Source organism: Podarcis cretensis, assembly GCF_951804945.1.
Source record: "Podarcis cretensis genome assembly, chromosome: 14".
Taxonomy (NCBI): Eukaryota; Metazoa; Chordata; class Lepidosauria; order Squamata; family Lacertidae; genus Podarcis; species Podarcis cretensis.
The window spans coordinates 9,698,631-9,715,665 of NC_137183.1; the positions used below are offsets into that span (position 1 = coordinate 9,698,631).

The following is a 17,035-nucleotide window of genomic DNA, read 5'->3' on the forward strand; positions in this document are numbered from 1 at the left end:
CTCATAAAAAGTGCATTTCCAGTGTTTTGCTCCAACTTGGGTTTTGAATGGAAAAGCAGGAAGACGCCCGTGGTGGATTGGGATTGGACCTGGGGATATGGTGGTGCTCAGAGCAGAGTTCCCTGAGCAGCCACAATCCTGGATTTGCAGGGGTGCCGATTCTGGCTCCCTAAATGTTAAGGAAGGAAGATGAATGGGAGTGGATCCATACTAAACCCTGCTGCAGACCATCTCAAACTGGCAGAGTATTCAAAACTGGACCTTTCTTGGGCTCATTTGGAACACTGGCTTCTCCTGTTGAAGCTAAGCTGCTTTAAGAATTTAAATCCAACATAGCATTGGGAGGGGTGGCACGCCATGCCTTAGATCAGCGGTTCTCAACCTGTGGGTCCCCAGATGTTGTTGGACTACAACTCCCATCATCCCTGAGCTCTGGCCTTGCTAGCTAGGGGTGATGGGAGTTGTAGTTCAACAACATCTGGGGACCCACAGGTTGAGAAAGGCTGCCTTAGACTGTAATCGAGAGGTGTGACGAAGGCATGCACAGATGGGAGCATCCACTGGCTTACACACACACCTGCGCGACACTGTATTCAACCGTTTTTGCTTCAGCCATGCGCCCTCTGCTGAACTGCTGCCAATTGTATCAACTCCCCAGTGGGTTGTAAGCAATGTAGTTCTGAGTTAAAGTCACTCAGAGGTCTACTTTGTCCCACTGACCAAATGATTTGCTCCAGTGGAACATTAATGCGCAAGGGGATGCGCATGCAGGTTGCTGGTAGCTTTGTGGCACAATAGCAGCAGGTTCCTGCTAGCACAACTTTTGTGTTGGATTCCTCTGTTGCACAACATAAAAAAAAACTCACCGTTCCACTCATGGAAGACCCCCCTTAATCTCCATAACATAGGAATATAGTTTAAAAGTGTGTGAGTGTCAGGGACTGGGCAGAGGAGGAATGGCGGAGACCACCTCCCCAGCCTGACCCTTCCAGAGAAGAAGAAGACAGTTCAGAATTACAGCAGGGGTTTGAGGCAGGTCACAGCTCAGAGGCAGATGAGGGGGAAAGCTGGGAAATAATGGGAGAGGAGGAAGAAGAAGCACCAGAGGGGGGGACAGCTGATGGACACAGTTTCTTTAGAAAGCATTCCAGACCCCCACCTCTCCCAGAACCCAGCAGGCATTTAAAGTAGGAGAGCAGAGAGCTCAGAGGCAGAGGGTACATCTCAGCAGCTGTGGTGATGATGCATAATGGAAGAGAGAGCGGGGGGGGAGACTCACTTGGAGCACTGTCATTACTCCAAGAGGCTGCATTGGTAAGCCAGATGGGCGGGGTATAGATAATTATTAATTACTAATTACTAATTACTAATTAGGTAAAGGTAAAGGTACCCCTGCCCGTACGGGCCAGTCTTGACAGACTCTGGGGTTGTGCGCCCATCTCACTTAAGAGGCCGGGGGCCAGCGCTGTCCGGAGACACTTCCGGGTCACGTGGCCAGCGTGACATCGCTGCTCTGGCGAGCCAGAGCCGCACACAGAAACGCCGTTTACCTTCCCGCTGGTAAGCGGTCCCTATTTATCTACTTGCACCCGGAGGTGCTTTCGAACTGCTAGGTTGGCAGGCGCTGGGACCGAGCAGCGGGAGCGCACCCCGCCGCAGGGATTCGAACCGTCGACCTTTTGATCGGCAAGCCCTAGGCGCTGAGGCTTTAACCCACAGCGCCACCTGCGTCCCAATTACTAATTACTAATTACTAATTATTATCATCTGTTCCTGGCAACCTATCATGGGGGTTTGACTCTGACACCTGACAATGAGCATCCACAAACATCAAGGAAGTTGCCAGTACAAAACTGATGTACAGTTGCTGTCCGTAGCCTTAGACCTTTCTCCCTCACTCTTCCTTTTACAGGTCTTGATTCCAACCAGGGTGGTAGAATGGTAGAGGCCTCACTCTTCCCCTGCCCCCAGACCCTGCAAAATCCAAACATCTCTCAAGCTGGTAGCACACCCAGAGGAAACGGCTTGACTGCCACCAGCATCTGTGTGAGAGGACAACCATTCGACTGCTTAATTTTGAGAATACAAGTTAAAGAGTTGTCACTTTAAATACTTTTATAAATACTTTTGTCTTTAATCTCTGTGTCTGTTTTGCGCAAAGGTCATCAGTCATTTGGAGTGAGGGGGGCATGTGATACGTGTGAATGGGACACAATAGTCCGCTCTTCGTTGATTATCTTCTATCCCAGAGCAGGGAACAAAGCAATAAGATAAACAGGGGGAAATGGTATATGAAAATTACAAAATTATGTAAATAGGTCCAATAAACAACAAAACTGAACAATCCTGCCATGGTAAGCAAGCAAAACTACAAGCAGCCACCATAAGTAGCAATAATGTTGGACCCGGGCAGTGTGGGCCCCAGTGAATTAATGGGCCCTTTATCTTCTCCTGTAGCTTTGCTCTCTTTCAAGCAGAGAAGAAGCACTCCAATGCTCGATTCAACTGAGCAGTGTTCACAGTGGATTCTACAGCACAGTCATTTTGCTTCACATAAAATGGAGTCTCTCCTTCATGTGGTGTCTTTAGGATATATGGTTTTATTTCCACATGCAGTCAAACCTCGGTTCCCGAACGGCTCTGTTTTGGAACATTTGGGCTCCCAAACGCTGAAAACCCAGTTTTCGAACATTTTTCAGAAGCCAAACATCTGACGCAGCTTCCGCTTGACTGCAGGAAGCTCTTGCAACCAATCAAAGCCACGCCTCGATTGTTGAACATTTCGGAAGTTGAACAGGCTTCCAGAATGGATTACATTTGACAACCAAAATTTGGCTGCATATACAACCTGAGCATAGGAGCATTAACACCCCAACAGATCTTGCATCTGCATGAAGTTTCCAGGGGAGCCCCAAAGCCCAGAATGGAGCAAATATGTCTCTGTGTCTCTAGCTTCCAGCCTCCTTCCAACTCACTCACACACAACTCCGGCTCTGGTTTTATGTCACAGCTAGAACCCAGAGCAAATTCTTTGCTCATGCTGAATCGTGGAACTTAACCAGCCACGCTTGACAAAGGAACAGGTTTGGCAAGCTTTGCCCTCACAGATATAGGGTCCCAGGTTTGGTAGGGGATCTGTGGTTTCATCCAGACTTGTAACAGCATTGACCGTCTGAAGGAAACCTGATGCATTTGTAACACATCGTAACACCCCGGCTGATGGCAAGGATCTCAGTATACTGTAACTCCAAAGTGACATCTCTTGCATCAACAGAAGGTGGTCTAATTGCAGGCATTGTTCAACCTGCTGTTCGTTTGTTTCTTTAAGGTTCTAACCTTTAATAACTGATTAATCAATTTTAAGCTTTTTCAGCCAACTGAAAAGGCATCTGCAAGTCATCAGAAAACACATTTGTTTGTTTGCTGGCTTTGTTTTTGCATACCAGCTGGTTTTCAGGACAGTTAGCAACCTGGTAAACAATAAAAACAAAACAGTATAAACATAAATGGACAGTTGGGGGGAAAAACAGGCTTCTTACAGTCCGAGTAGAACCAGTATAATTAAAGGACATGGCTAACTTAGATGCATTCATTTCAGGTCTGAGTAGAACTTTGTTGGATCCAATTCATTAAAGTCAGAAACGAACAGGGCAGCTCTATCCATGTCTGCTTATTTTCTATGACTGGTTGTAAGTGATCTGCCTTGCTCTTTAATAATTGTGCTATGAATATGCATTTGTTTTAACTGTAACCCTCTCTCAAATTACAACTGCAATGAAGAGCAGGTAATCACAAGAGAGCCTAAACCAGAGGAAAAACCTATGCCCATGTATCCAACATCTTCAACAAGCAGGAATCAAGTACTGATGGGCTTCTCCTTTCACCTCATTGTAACCACCAACACAACACAGAACATGGCCACCAACATGCCTGAAGCCCTGCAACTATTGGAGAACCTCAGACTCGATTCTCCGCCAGAATGGCAACCAACAGACCCACCAATTGACAGCCATGACAAAACAACAGCAAGCGACTGGACAGCAGTCAAGAGGAAGAAGAAATTGCAGAAACGACACGACAGCGCAAAGCAGTACAGTTAAGGACCACTCACAGAACTGTCCCGCCGAACACACAACACAGGACGGCAAACCAACCTCAGCTAAAGCAACATACCATAGATTGACAACCCTGAAACAACAACCACAGATGAATGAAGCATCCTGAAATCACCTCAAACCGATGGACTGGTGACCCCCCCTCCCTTTTTCCTCTCCTCTCATGCCATTAATATTGCCAACACCACCATTTTCCCCCCACCTCATCCCCCACTCCCATCCCCACCCCAATACCAACCCAGACAACACCAAATCATACTCCCCCAACCACCCCAAAAACACACAACACACACACACAGCCCCCCATTCCAAGGACTCTACCCATAGCACAAAAAGAACCACACATACAAAAATAGACACACACCCCACTAACGTCTCCTCCTTCAGCACACAAAGGCAAAAAACAAAATAAGCAGGTAAAAGGAAAACAAAGAAAGAATGAAACCCCTACCAACTAAAACAATACCCCCAACCTCAATAAAACAAATCAACAAACAGGCTAAAATCTGACACACAACCAGCACAATGGTGGCGCCAGAGTGTGCTAATACCCATATCCCCACTCCAACAAACCAATAATGTTGTTAATAACACTGACAACATTGCTTATAAACCTTATACCCAACACAGGCATCACAAAATGCTGCTCCAAAATCCCACAACCCCCCTCGACTTAATCAAAAAACAATGGGAGGATGACATAGGCTATGAGATTAACCCCACCCAATGGAATAGAATGTGGTCTAAACCTCCCTTTAAATCCATCTCAGATAAAATAAAATAACTCACCCTGAAACTCACTTGCAGATGGTACTTAACACCACGGAAACTAGTGCTGATACACCCAGGAACAACACCAAAATGCTGGAGAGGCTGCACCTCCACAGGCACATACCTCCACATGTGGTGGGAATGTCCAAAAACCCAACTCCTCTGGACATCAGTCATACAAGAAATATGCAAAATAACCAAGCAAGTATTAGAAGTCAACCTAGAACTGGTCCTACTAAACATCTTCCAAGATAATAATGCCCACTCACATTATAAAGAGCTCATAACCCACCTACTCTCAGGAGCCAGAAGCCTTATAGCCGGACACTGGAGAGACCTGTCAGGGGTAAGCATGGACCAATGGTATCAAATAGCATGGGAAACAGCCTTACTAGAAAAGCTAACCAATAAACTGACACAGAGACAAATAGAAGAAGACTCCTTTACCCCAGTATGGCTCCCCTTTATCACATACATAGCCCAACAGGTCAACAACAAGAATCTGCCAACAGCATATGAATCAATCTGGCTAACCTGATCCAAACACACACATGCACCCCACTCACACACAAAAACAAATCTCATTGTGGCCAACCAAAGACAACCCACCACACCCTAGGCCACCACCAGGGAAATACAACAAGCGAACTGTAAGAGATCAAATACAAGTGACGCTGACACAAAACCCCACACATACACTAAGCAGAAGAATAGAAGCATAACCACCCCACCCCACCCCACCCCAATCACTATCCCCCCTCTTTTCTTTTCTTTTTATAATAATTTTTATTAATTTTCCAAACAAATAATAAAGACAGTATAGAACAGTATAACTTCAAGCTCATCAGTTCATACCCTTCTTTCTTTGACTTCCCCATACCTCCCCATCCCTGCATCCTTGTTTAATAATTCTTTAGCAACCCTTAGGTCCATTGTCTTAATTCCCTTTCATAAAAATTTCTTAAGTTTTTTTGTTTACTGCTGCAATTCTTTACTTCTTACCCCCTGACATCTTAACATTCCTCAATTTTGCAATTATTTTTAAGATATATTTTGAATTTCTTCCAGTCCTCTTCCACTGTCTCTTTCCCCTGGTCCCGGATTCTGCCCGTCATCTCGGCCAGTCCCATAAAGTCAATCACCTTTGTTTGCCATTCTTCCAGAGTAGGTAGTTCTTGCGTCTTCCAATACTTTGCCAGTAGAATTCTTGCTGCTGTAGTGGCATACATAAAGAAAATCCTATCCTTCCTTGACACCACTTGGCCCACCATGCCCAAGAGGAAAGCCTCTGGTTTCTTAGGAAAAGTCCACTTAAGGACCTTCTTAATTTCATTATAGATCATTTCCCAGAAAGCTTTAACCTTTGGGCAGGTCCACCAAAGGTGGTAGAAAGTGCCTTCAGTCTCATTACATTTCCAACACTTATTATTAGGCAAATGATAAATTTTTGCAAGCTTGACTGGGGTCATGTACCACCGGTAGATCATTTTCATAATATTTTCTTTTAAGGCATTACATGCAGTAAATTTAATACCGGTGGTCCATAACTGTTCCCAGTCAGCAAACATAATATCATGACCGATATCTTGTGCCCATTTAATCATAGCTGATTTCACCGTTTCATCCTGTGTATTCCATTTTAACAGCAAGTTATACATTTTTGATAAGTTCTTAGTATTGGGTTCCAACAATTCTGTTTCTAGTTTTGACTTCTCTTTCTGAAATCCTATTTTCCTGTCCTGTTTAAACGTCTCATTTATCTGATGGTAATGCAACCAATCTCGAACCTTAGGCTTTAGTTTCTCATAACTCTGAAGTTTCACCCTTTCACCATCGTATTCTAAAATCTCATGATATTTTGGCCATTTAGAATCCTTATTAAGCTTTTTTACTTCCCTAGCTTCCATTGGTGACACCCACCTAGGGGTTTTACTTTCCAACAAATCTTTGTATCTAATCCAGACGTTATACAATGCTTTCCTTACAATATGGTTTTTAAAGCTTTTATACACCTTTACCTTGTCGTACCATAAGTATGCATGCCAACCAAAACTATTGTCGTACCCTTCCAGATCCAAAATGTCAGTGTTCTCAAGAAGTAGCCAGTGTTTCAACCAGCAGAAAGCTGCTGATTCATAATAAAGTCTTAAGTCCGGCAGGGCAAATCCCCCTCTATCCTTTGCATCAGTTAAAATCTTAAATTTAATTCTGGGCTTTTTGCCCTGCCAGACAAATTTTGATATGTCTTTCTGCCACTTCTTGAAACAGTCCATCTTGTCCACAATCTGCAACGTCTGGAATAAAAACAGCATTCTAGGCAATACATTCATCTTAATAGTAGCAATTCGGCCTAACAAGGAAAGTTTCAACCTTGACCATATTTCCAAATCCTTTTTAACATCTGACCAACATTTTTCATAATTATCCTTAAATAAGTTCACATTCTTGGATGTTAAGTTTACCCCCAGGTATTTTACCTCCCCCTCTTTTCTTCCCAACCTAATATTGCACACAACACTAATGTCTCGCAAGGAATGAAAGTGATCTGTAAAAAACAGAACTCGAAAAAAGAGACAATGCACGTATTTTTGCGAACGGAGAAATCTTTAATAAAAATATATTAATAAATAAATGAAGTGCAGGTAAGGAATGCAGCAAATGAATAAAAGCAGAATAAATACTCAAGAGTAAGCCCCATTGGTTTCAACTGGACTTGCTCCCAGGTAAGTGTGCATAGGACAGCAGCCCAAGAGCAGCTGATTAAGGTTGCAAATCTATGCCTGATTACTAGGGGAGTTAAGTCCAACAGAACACAGCAACGTTTACTTTTGAGCAAGCCTTAATAGGATTACACTGGAAATTGCAGTTCAGGCTCAGAGCTTAAAAGCTCAAAAGGCCCAGGAGAACAGAAAGGTCTACTTCTGGCACCAAAAAAATACGACAGCAAAGTGAGTGCCAAGACCAGACAAGCCTCTTTGGGGAGGTAGGTCCTTAAACATGGTGCTGCCACTGATTAATAGGGCTATGCACGACCCCCTGACTATATCCCTGATCAGATCAACTCTTCCCTGGGCCAGCCCAGGGACCCCCCACCTCCACCGTGGATCTGGCCTGAATCAATTAAGGGGATGGAACTAATGTTCATGGGACGCGGGTTAAACCACAAAGCCTAGGATTTGCGATCAGAAGGTCGGCGGTTTGAATCCCCGCAGCGGGGTGAGCTCCCGTTGCTCGGTCCCTGCTCCTGCCAACCTAGCAGCTCAAAAGCACGTCAAAGTGCAAGTAGATAAATAGGTGCCGCTCTGGCGGGAAGGTAAACGGTGTTTCTGTGTGCTGCTCTGGTTCGCCAGAAGCGGCTTAGTCATGCTGGCCACATGACCCGGAAGCTGTACACCGGTTCCCTCGGCCAATAAAGCGAGATGAGCGCCGCAACCCCAGAGTCAGTCACAAACTGGACCTAATGGTCAGGAGTCCCTTTACCTTTACCTTTACTAATGTTCATAATTTTAAAACACTGACTAAACGAATAGTGGGGGAGGGGCAGGAGAGGAGATGCTGTGTGAAAACAGCATCCCAAAATGCAAAATCGCATACAACAATGTGCATCTTGGGAGGAATTTGCACTGAAATGCCGCTGAAATTTTCATAATAATTGGTTTGCATACGTCTTGGTTTGCATACGTTTTGGATTACAAACAGGTCAAACCCGGAAGTGCGTGTCCTGGTTTGCAACCTTTTTTTGGATTACAACCCATTTTTTTTATTACGAACAAATTTTTTGGGAGGCCCCATTGGCGAAAGCATGCCTTGGCTTACAACCTGTTTTGGCTTACAAACGGACCTCCAGAATGGATTATGGTTGTAAACCAAGGAATAATAATAATAATAATAATAATAATAATAATAATAATAATAGCAGCAGCAGCAAACTGGTGTGGAAATGTGAAGATCTGAAGACTGGAAAGATGAGAATCTGAGAGAACCGAAATGGAGAGGTTTGCTCCTCCCTAGGAGGCACCTTCAGTTACGTTTTGTAGATGTCACATTCGGAAGCCCGCCAGGCCATTCTACATGCTTTCCATTCATCTAGCGCTCCTGAGATTAGACAGTAATCCTCTCCCCGCCCTCCCCAAGAAAGAGCAGCCAAGTTCCCAAGCTGCAGGGCCTGGGAAAGCAGGTCAGGGCAGAGACAGTCAGGAATGAGTAGAATGCAGTGGCCGATTCAGCACATTCCTCTCGGAGTTAACCCCTTGAAAGAAGCAGGAGAGGACACAACTCTGGTTTTATGCATAATCTCCAAAGCCAGACCTCTGTAACTGAATGTTTTAGGACAGCGATGAGGGATTTGTGGCCCTACACCCTTGTGCAAATTAACTGAAATAAAGTCAGCATGTTCGAAGGTCACAGGGAGAGAAGCTTCGTGATTGCCACATCAATGAGTCTGTCAAGCACCCACAAAAGAAGATGTTTTGGGGGTGCTTCAGTTGTTATGGTGTCGGAAGCCTGCAGCCAATAGAAGGAATGATGCGCTCGCCACAATATATTGAGGTTCTATGAAAGAGACTTATTCCAGAGCTGGGAAAGAGGTACCGTATTTTTCGCTGTATAAGATGCACTTTCCCCCTCCTAAAAAGTAAGGGGAAATGTGTGTGCGTCTTATGGAGCGAATGCAGGTGGGAGGCTCTGTCAGCGCTCCCTTTAAAGAGCTGCGTGGAGCATGTGTGCGGCTCTTGGGGGCTTTTCCCCCCACTCCGCGCGCTCTTTAAAGGGAGCGCGGCTCTTGGGGGAGCCTTAGCCGCACGCAGCCTCTCCCAGGCAGGGGATGAAGGCTCCCCTTGCCTGGGAGAGGCTGCACGCAGAAGAAGCCAGGACAGCGAGTGGGATCCTGGCTATTCTAGCTTCTGGCTTAGCGCGTGGCTCTGTCCCTTCCCCCACCTCCCAGAAAAGCCCCCTTTAAAGAGCGTGCGGCTCTTGCAGGAGGGAAGCCAGTAAGCTTGCTTTCGCTGAAGCCAGGAGGGCAAGAGGCATCAGTGCGCACCGATCCTGCTTGCTGTCCTGGCTTCAGGGATAGCCCCGCAAGGCCTCCTGAGCGAAGATGGAGGAGCGCTCCCTCTTAGCTCAGGATGTTTTGCGTTACTTTCTTATTTCTTGTTTTCCTCCCCTAAAAACTAGGTGCGTCTTATCGTCCGGTGCATCTAATAGAGCGAAAAATACGGTATCCTGTTGGTACTGGGATATTGCAGCAGGACCTAGCCCTCTTTCACACATCAAAAGTGGAGAAGAAATTCGTGACAGAGCAGCGAATACAGGTACTTGATTGGCCAGGGAATTCCCTGGACGTAAATCCCATTGAGAATTTGCGGGCTATATGCAAAATATGTACAGATGCAGCAGAACGCCCAACTCAGATGAATCCCCAGCAGCATGGTCAGTAAGGATTTCAAAAGAGGCCAACTGCTGGATCAGGCCCTGTTCTCAGAGTGCCTCTTCTGGGAAGTCCACAAGCAGGATATGAGCACAACAGCATTCTCCCCACATCTGTTTCCCAGCAACTGTTGTTTAGAGACCTCCTACTGGATCTGGATTGTACCCATCATGACTAGTAGGCACTGACAGCTTTATTCTCTGCGAATTTGTCTTGCCTCTCCAAAAGGGTATGGGAAGATTTGATGCTAATGACCAGGTGGGCGGTCTATCAGGCTCGCGCGTTAAGCACACTGCTTTATGGAAGTGAGTCATGTGTTAGAGGGAACGTTCTTTCATATGTGGTGGACTTGCAAATGGGTAAAAGAGTATTGGGAAATGATCCGTAATGAATGGGGGGGGGGAGTTTAAAAGTACTTTCCAAAAAAAACCCGGAGTCCTTCCTGTTGGGGATAATTCAGACTAAAACTCCCAATTCATTCTTGAGGTCCGTTCTTAACCTGAAACTGTTCTTAACCTGAGGTACCACTTTAGCTAATGGGGCCTCCCACTGCTGCCATGCGATTTCTGTTCTCATCCTGAAGCAAAGTTCTTAACCCGAGGTACTATTTCTGGGTTAGTGGAGTCGTCTGTAACCTGAAGTGTCTGTAACCTGAGGTACCACTGTATTTAAAATGGGGGCTCATCACGGGCAGTTGAGCACATCAGGGTGTTGATGCCCTTTGACTTCCAAAGCACTACACAGACACTTAGCCAGAGAGGATCCACCCTGCCCCATACAAAACTCAGATGGCCTCCTTACCGCCTCTGAATTCCAAGCAGAAAGTGCTTTGAACATGAAAAGGCATTCAAGCCACAGGGGAAAGCGGGTAAATATGGTGAGGAAATGGCTGTGGCGAGAGTGTGCAGGCAGATCAAAGAGCTTGCAAAGCACCTTTGGCAACGGCAAGCAAAGCCTGCCGAGCCCCAAAGAAGCAGGTGCAAGGTTCTTTCTCCGCAACTAAATAAAGTCACACTTCCAGTCTGTTTAAGTTACAGACAGAACTACACCCCAGGCCACATTTTGCACGTACAGTTGTATCTCGGGTTACAGATGCTTCATGTTACAGATGCTTCAGGTTACAGACTCCGCTAACCCAGAAATAGTACCTCGGGTTAAGAACTTTGCTTCAGGATGAGAACAGAAATCGCGCAGCAGTGGCACGGCGGCAGCAGGAGGCCCCATTAGCTAAAGTGGTACCTCAGGTCAAGAACAGTTTCAGGTTAAGAACAGACCTCCGGAACAAATTAAGTTCTTAACCCGAGGTACCACTGTACTTCTAAACTCAATGCGGGATCTGTTCCTTGTCAGGTGACCACGTGTTCTACTTTGTGGAAGACAGCCCTCCATTGGAAAGGCAGCCAGATTCAAGCCCAGTCTGAAGATCAAGCGAGAAAGGAGAGCAGGAGAGGCCTTGAAATTGCTCATCAACCATCATGTGGAAGTTGGAGCAAGCTTGTTTTCTCCTGCTCCAGAGGGTAGGACCTGAACCAATGGCTTCAAATTACAAGAAAAGAGATTCTGACTAAACGTTAGGAAGAACTTTAAGGCAGTAAGAGCTGTTTAGCCACGGCATGGACTCCCTTGGAAGGTGGTAGACCCTCCTTCATTGGAAGTTTTTTTTAGCAAAAATGTATAAAACAGGATCAAATGTTTGTTGGAAATGTAAGGGAAAAGAAGGCACCTTTTATCGTATGTGGTGGGCATGTAAGGTAGTAAAAGAATCTTGGGAAATGATTTATAATGAGTTGAAAAAATGTTTAAAATAACCTTTTCTAAAAAACCTGAAGCTTTTCTTTAAGGAATTCTAGGTGCCAAAATCCCAAGGGAGCAGAAAAGACTATTTATGTATGCGGCCACGGCTGCACGGATATTATTGGCCCAGAGATGGAAAGAAGATAAAATCCCTACCAGAGAAGAATGGTAGATTAAATTGATTAAATTGATTAAATTGAGGGATTATGCTGAATTGGCAAAAATGGCTGGAAGAATAAGAAATCAGGAAGACCAAAATTTATTATTTATCTTAAAAACCATTGGAAACAATGGGGGGGATGCATACCCCTAAACATTTTGTGAATCTAAGTTTGGCCTCATTGAGGGGCAGTATTTCAATATGAGTAGGAGAATGAGAGCACCCCTAAACATTTTTTTTAAAGGAAAAAAAGCATTGGTTAAAACCATTAGTAGGTGGAATAACACTTGTAGTTTAATGGTGAATTTCGGACATAGAGAGATAAAAGATATGGATTATTATAAAAGATGCAGGAGGAAATGATTCATAATAGGACCCTCAATGGGGAGGAGGGAAGTCCAAGAGATTCTTTGGAATCTTGTTTTTATGTTGTATATTGGATATGTGATTGTAAAACATTGATCTGAAAACCAAATAAACAATTTTTTTTAAAAAGACAATGTTGAGCTGGACAAACCAGTATAAGGTCACTTCCTACGCCTTCCAGTCACAGTGTGCACATTGGAATCCTGCACGCGAGACAGCCTCCCGGTGGAAATAAGGTGTTTTGCTAATCTAATAAACTCCAAACTACCGCTAAGTGGCAGTCAAGGACAAGCTATCGCAGGCAATTTAGTTGATTTGTTAAACAGCAGCTATTCTAGCAGGAAGGCAGGAGAACCTCTTAGCTTAATGGAAGGTGGATAAACATTACTGGATAAAAACCATCCCAAGTGTCCCGCAGCAGGCCCAACATGTGATTCATTAGACGCTGACCTCCAGAAGCCTCTCTGAAGCATCAGCAGCAACGGAAGAGACTTCCGCAGTGATTTCAGGCGCTCACATTGCTTTGCAGACAAAGTTCTGTTGCAATCCTTACAAGCAGCCTGTAAAGGTAAGTCAGCTTTGTTTTCATCCTGTGCAGTTCAGGAAATAGCACCCCAAAATGGTTTCCAGAAGCAATATTCGGGATTAGTGTTGCTTGGGAAACTGAAACCAAGAGATTGCTGTTGGTTCATGTCCTATCTGACCCTTTTAAGGGTTCATAAAGCTGTGTAAGGGACGCAGGTGGCGCTGTGGGTTAAAGCCTCAGCGCCTAGGACTTGCCGATCGAAAGGTCGGCGGTTCGAATCCCTGCGGCGGGGTGCGCTCCCGCTGCTCGGTCCCAGCGCCTGCCAACCTAGCAGTTCGAAAGCACCTCCGGGTGCAAGTAGATAAATAGGGACCGCTTACCAGCGGGAAGGTAAACGGCGTTTCCGTGTGCAGCTCTGGCTCGCCAGATGCAGCTTTGTCACGCTGGCCACGTGACCCGGAAGTGTCTCCGGACAGCGCTGGCCCCTGGCCTCTTAAGTGAGATGGGCGCACAACCCCAGAGTCTGTCAAGACTGGCCCGTACGGGCAGGGGTACCTTTACCTTTACCTTTAAAGCTGTGTAAGTTGTGTTTGAGTTCTACAAATGATAAGCGTGAGTCAAAGATGATGCCCTCCAGCTGTTTTACATTATATTACATTTTAAAATTACCAATCATCAATTATCATTATCATTTCGCTGCTTAATGCCGGTATATAAATGGTTACAAAGTACAAAAAGCAGTTGGGCAAACATTTTAAAAAGAACGTCCATGTTTAAAACACACAATAAAACTGGGGTGAGGAACATAATGCCCAAAAGCTGAAAGTGGCCCTCCATTCTTATCTGGTCCCCAGAAAACTCTCCTTACCACCCCACCCTCTCCCCCCCCCAGGCCACACCCTCTCATCACCAGCCCTGCTTCACACCCTCCTTGTGTGTTTTTGCCCAGCTGGAAGGTGCCCTTGAACTCTGATCATGCCTCTTGCTTGCCTGCATGGAGGATAGAAACTAGTCTAGTGTGCAAGGAAAAATTTACATTAGTTGTTCCACCCACTTTGACCTTCCAAAAGTTGTGGAGAATGGAATGTGGTCCCGGCACTGAAAAACACCGTATTTTTCGCTCCATAAGACACACTTTTTTCCTCCTAAAAAGTAAGGGGAAATGTCTGTGCATCTTATGGACTGAATGTCTGGTCCCTGGAGCCAAATTGCCCAGGGGTGAAAAGGAGATCATGCATTTTTCTTTTTCTTTTTTAGAAAGAGGGAGGTGGGTGTTGAAACAAAGCCACTGATCAGCAAGCGATCGGGAGGGAGATAAGGCTGCTGGTAAAGGAGCCTACCAGGGGACGGGGGAGGTAACTTGCAAGGAGAAGAGACAGGAATACTAAAAACAAGCAATGAGGAGAGAAATTAGAAGAAAAGGAGGAGCAAAAAACTGCTCCAGCTAAGGAAAAGACACTAAGGCAAACAAGAGGGAAGGGGGTGTTGAAAGGAAGCAACTGATTGTGATCAGGAGGGAGATAAGGGAGGCTAGCGATAAAAGAGGCTGCCTGGGAGGGGGGAGGTAAAAGCCCATGGATCCTCAGGATTTTTGCATTGGGTCACCCCAAATTCACCATCAGATCACATAGCATGTCCATGGCTACAGCCTGCACCCCCCAAAAAAAAATCACACACCCACTGTTGCGTGGGGCCGCAATGGTGTAAAAACATGGTTACAAAGCACAGATCCACATGGATCCTCAGGATTTTTGCATTGGGCTACCCCAAACACACCATCAAATCACACATCATGTCTGGGGCCACAGCATGAACCACAAAAATCATATATCCACTGTTTCATTCAGAATATTTTTTTTCTTGTTTTCCTCCTCTAAAAACTAGGTGCGTCTTATTGTCAGGTGCATCTTATGGAGCGAAAAATACGGTATTGCCCTCCAATGCAAGAAAATAGATTATGCAGTTCATTTGGCAAAAAGGAGTCACTTCCACCAACTTAAGAGGGGACCCAGGTGGCGCTGTGGGTTAAAGCCTCAGCGCCTAGGGCTTGCCGATCGAAAGGTCGGCAGTTCGAATCCCTGCGGCGGGGTGCGCTCCCGCTGCTCAGTCCCAGCGCCTGCCAACCTAGCAGTTCGAAAGCACCTCCGGGTGCAAGTAGATAAATAGGGACTGCTTACCAGCGGGAAGGTAAACGGCGTTTCCGTGTGCGGCTCTGGCTCTGGCCAGAGCAGCGATGTCACGCTGGCCACGTGACCCGGAAGTGTCTCCAGACAGCGCTGGCCCCTGGCCTCTTAAGTGAGATGGGCGCACAACCCCAGAGTCTGTCAAGACTGGCCCGGACGGGCAGGGGTACCTTTACCTTTACCTTTACCACCAACTTAAAGCAAACAGGAGACAGATCTGCATATCAAAAGTTTTTATTTTCCTTTCCAGACAGATTATCGCTTTTGTATATCAGTACTTCAGAGAATGGGTACTACTGGACATCCCAGGGCATTGTAAACATGCCAGCTCTTTTCCTGGCACCCCTTGTGCCTTCAAGAGCCACATGCCCAGCAGGAATTCACCATGCGGTTTGCCCTGGCACCAGGATGCAATTCTCATGAAGAGCTTTATCTGCTCTAGCCTGCAGATCTGGCAGCCAAAGAGAGAGCACAGCCAGCAGCTGTGATCCACTCGGAAGGGATGCCAGCCCAGACGCTTGAGCTAGAGTAGGGATTTGGCAGGGCCAGAGGCAGTTTTAGGACAGAGTTCCACCGTGTCTTGCTCTTTGCCCTACACTCTTACTTCATTTCCATTCCTTGATTCTTTCTTCCATCTGTATGCATTAGTTTATGGAACAAGTCACAACAGACCGGGTTAAATATGCTTCAGGTTGAGCGCTTTCGGGTTGCATTCCGCGGCGACCTGGAAGTAACGGAATGCATTACTTCCAGGTTTCGCCGCTCACGCATGTGCAGACGGTCAAAATGAAGACACGCACATGCGCGGAAGCGGCAAATCATGACCCATGCACGCACAGATGCAGGTTGCGTTCGCTTCAGGATGCGAACGGGGATCCGGAACAGATCCCGTTCATACCCAGAGGTACCACTGTATTTGTTTTGCTGTTATGCTTTATTGTACTGTTTAGATCATACAATATTCAATCAGGCAAAAGGTAAAGGGACCCCTGATCATTGGGTCCAGTCGTGACCGACTCTGGGGTTGCGACGCTTATCTCGCTTTATTGGCAGAGGGAACCGGCGTACAGCTTCTGGGTCATGTGGCCAGCAGGACTAAGCCGCTTCTGGCGAGCCAGAGCAGCGCACAGAAATGCCGTTTACCTTCCCGCCAGAGTGGTACCTATTTATCTACTTGCACTTTGATGTGCTTTTGAACTGCTAGGTTGGCAGGAGCTGGGACTGAACAATGGGAGCTCACCCCGTCACAGAGATTCGAACCATCGACCTTCTGATTGCAAGTCTTAGGCTCTGTGGTTTAACCCACAGCGCCACCCGTGTCCCTTATTCAATAAGATACATTATATTATATATATATATCATAAGCAGATTTTGTCTTCCAATACAGTACATCGGGCACGCCAACTCCAGGGGGTCATGTTTTTAGCTCCCTTGAAATCTTTGGGCAAGGGGCTGGACCTCCTCAATATGTCTCTCTCTCTCTCTCTCTCTCTCACACACACACACACACACACAGAGAGAGAGAGAGAGAGAGAGAGAGAGAGAGAGAGAGAGCGCACTGGTATGCTGGGCTCTTCAAATGGTGGAGTGCTGGACCTTTGGCATTCTGGCATAACCCTGCTGACAAGTCCAGTGCACCTTTCTGTCTGATACTGGCACTCTGGGCTCATCAGCAGGGTCGCATCAGAGTGCCGA

At 46.0% G+C, this 17,035-nt stretch overlaps 1 protein-coding gene across 1 annotated transcript in view; it reads left to right on the top strand.

Annotated features, from left to right (window-relative positions):
* Positions 1 to 2,137, top strand: part of LOXL1 (lysyl oxidase like 1) — a 32,004-nt gene extending 29,867 nt beyond the window's left edge. Inside the window, exon 7 of the mRNA XM_079953300.1 lies at positions 1,913 to 2,137. Coding sequence (XP_079809426.1) covers positions 1,913 to 1,919 — 7 coding nt within the window. The 3' untranslated portion in view covers positions 1,920 to 2,137. The remainder of the gene's footprint in view (positions 1 to 1,912) is intronic.
* The last annotated feature ends 14,898 nt before the right edge of the window (positions 2,138 to 17,035 follow it).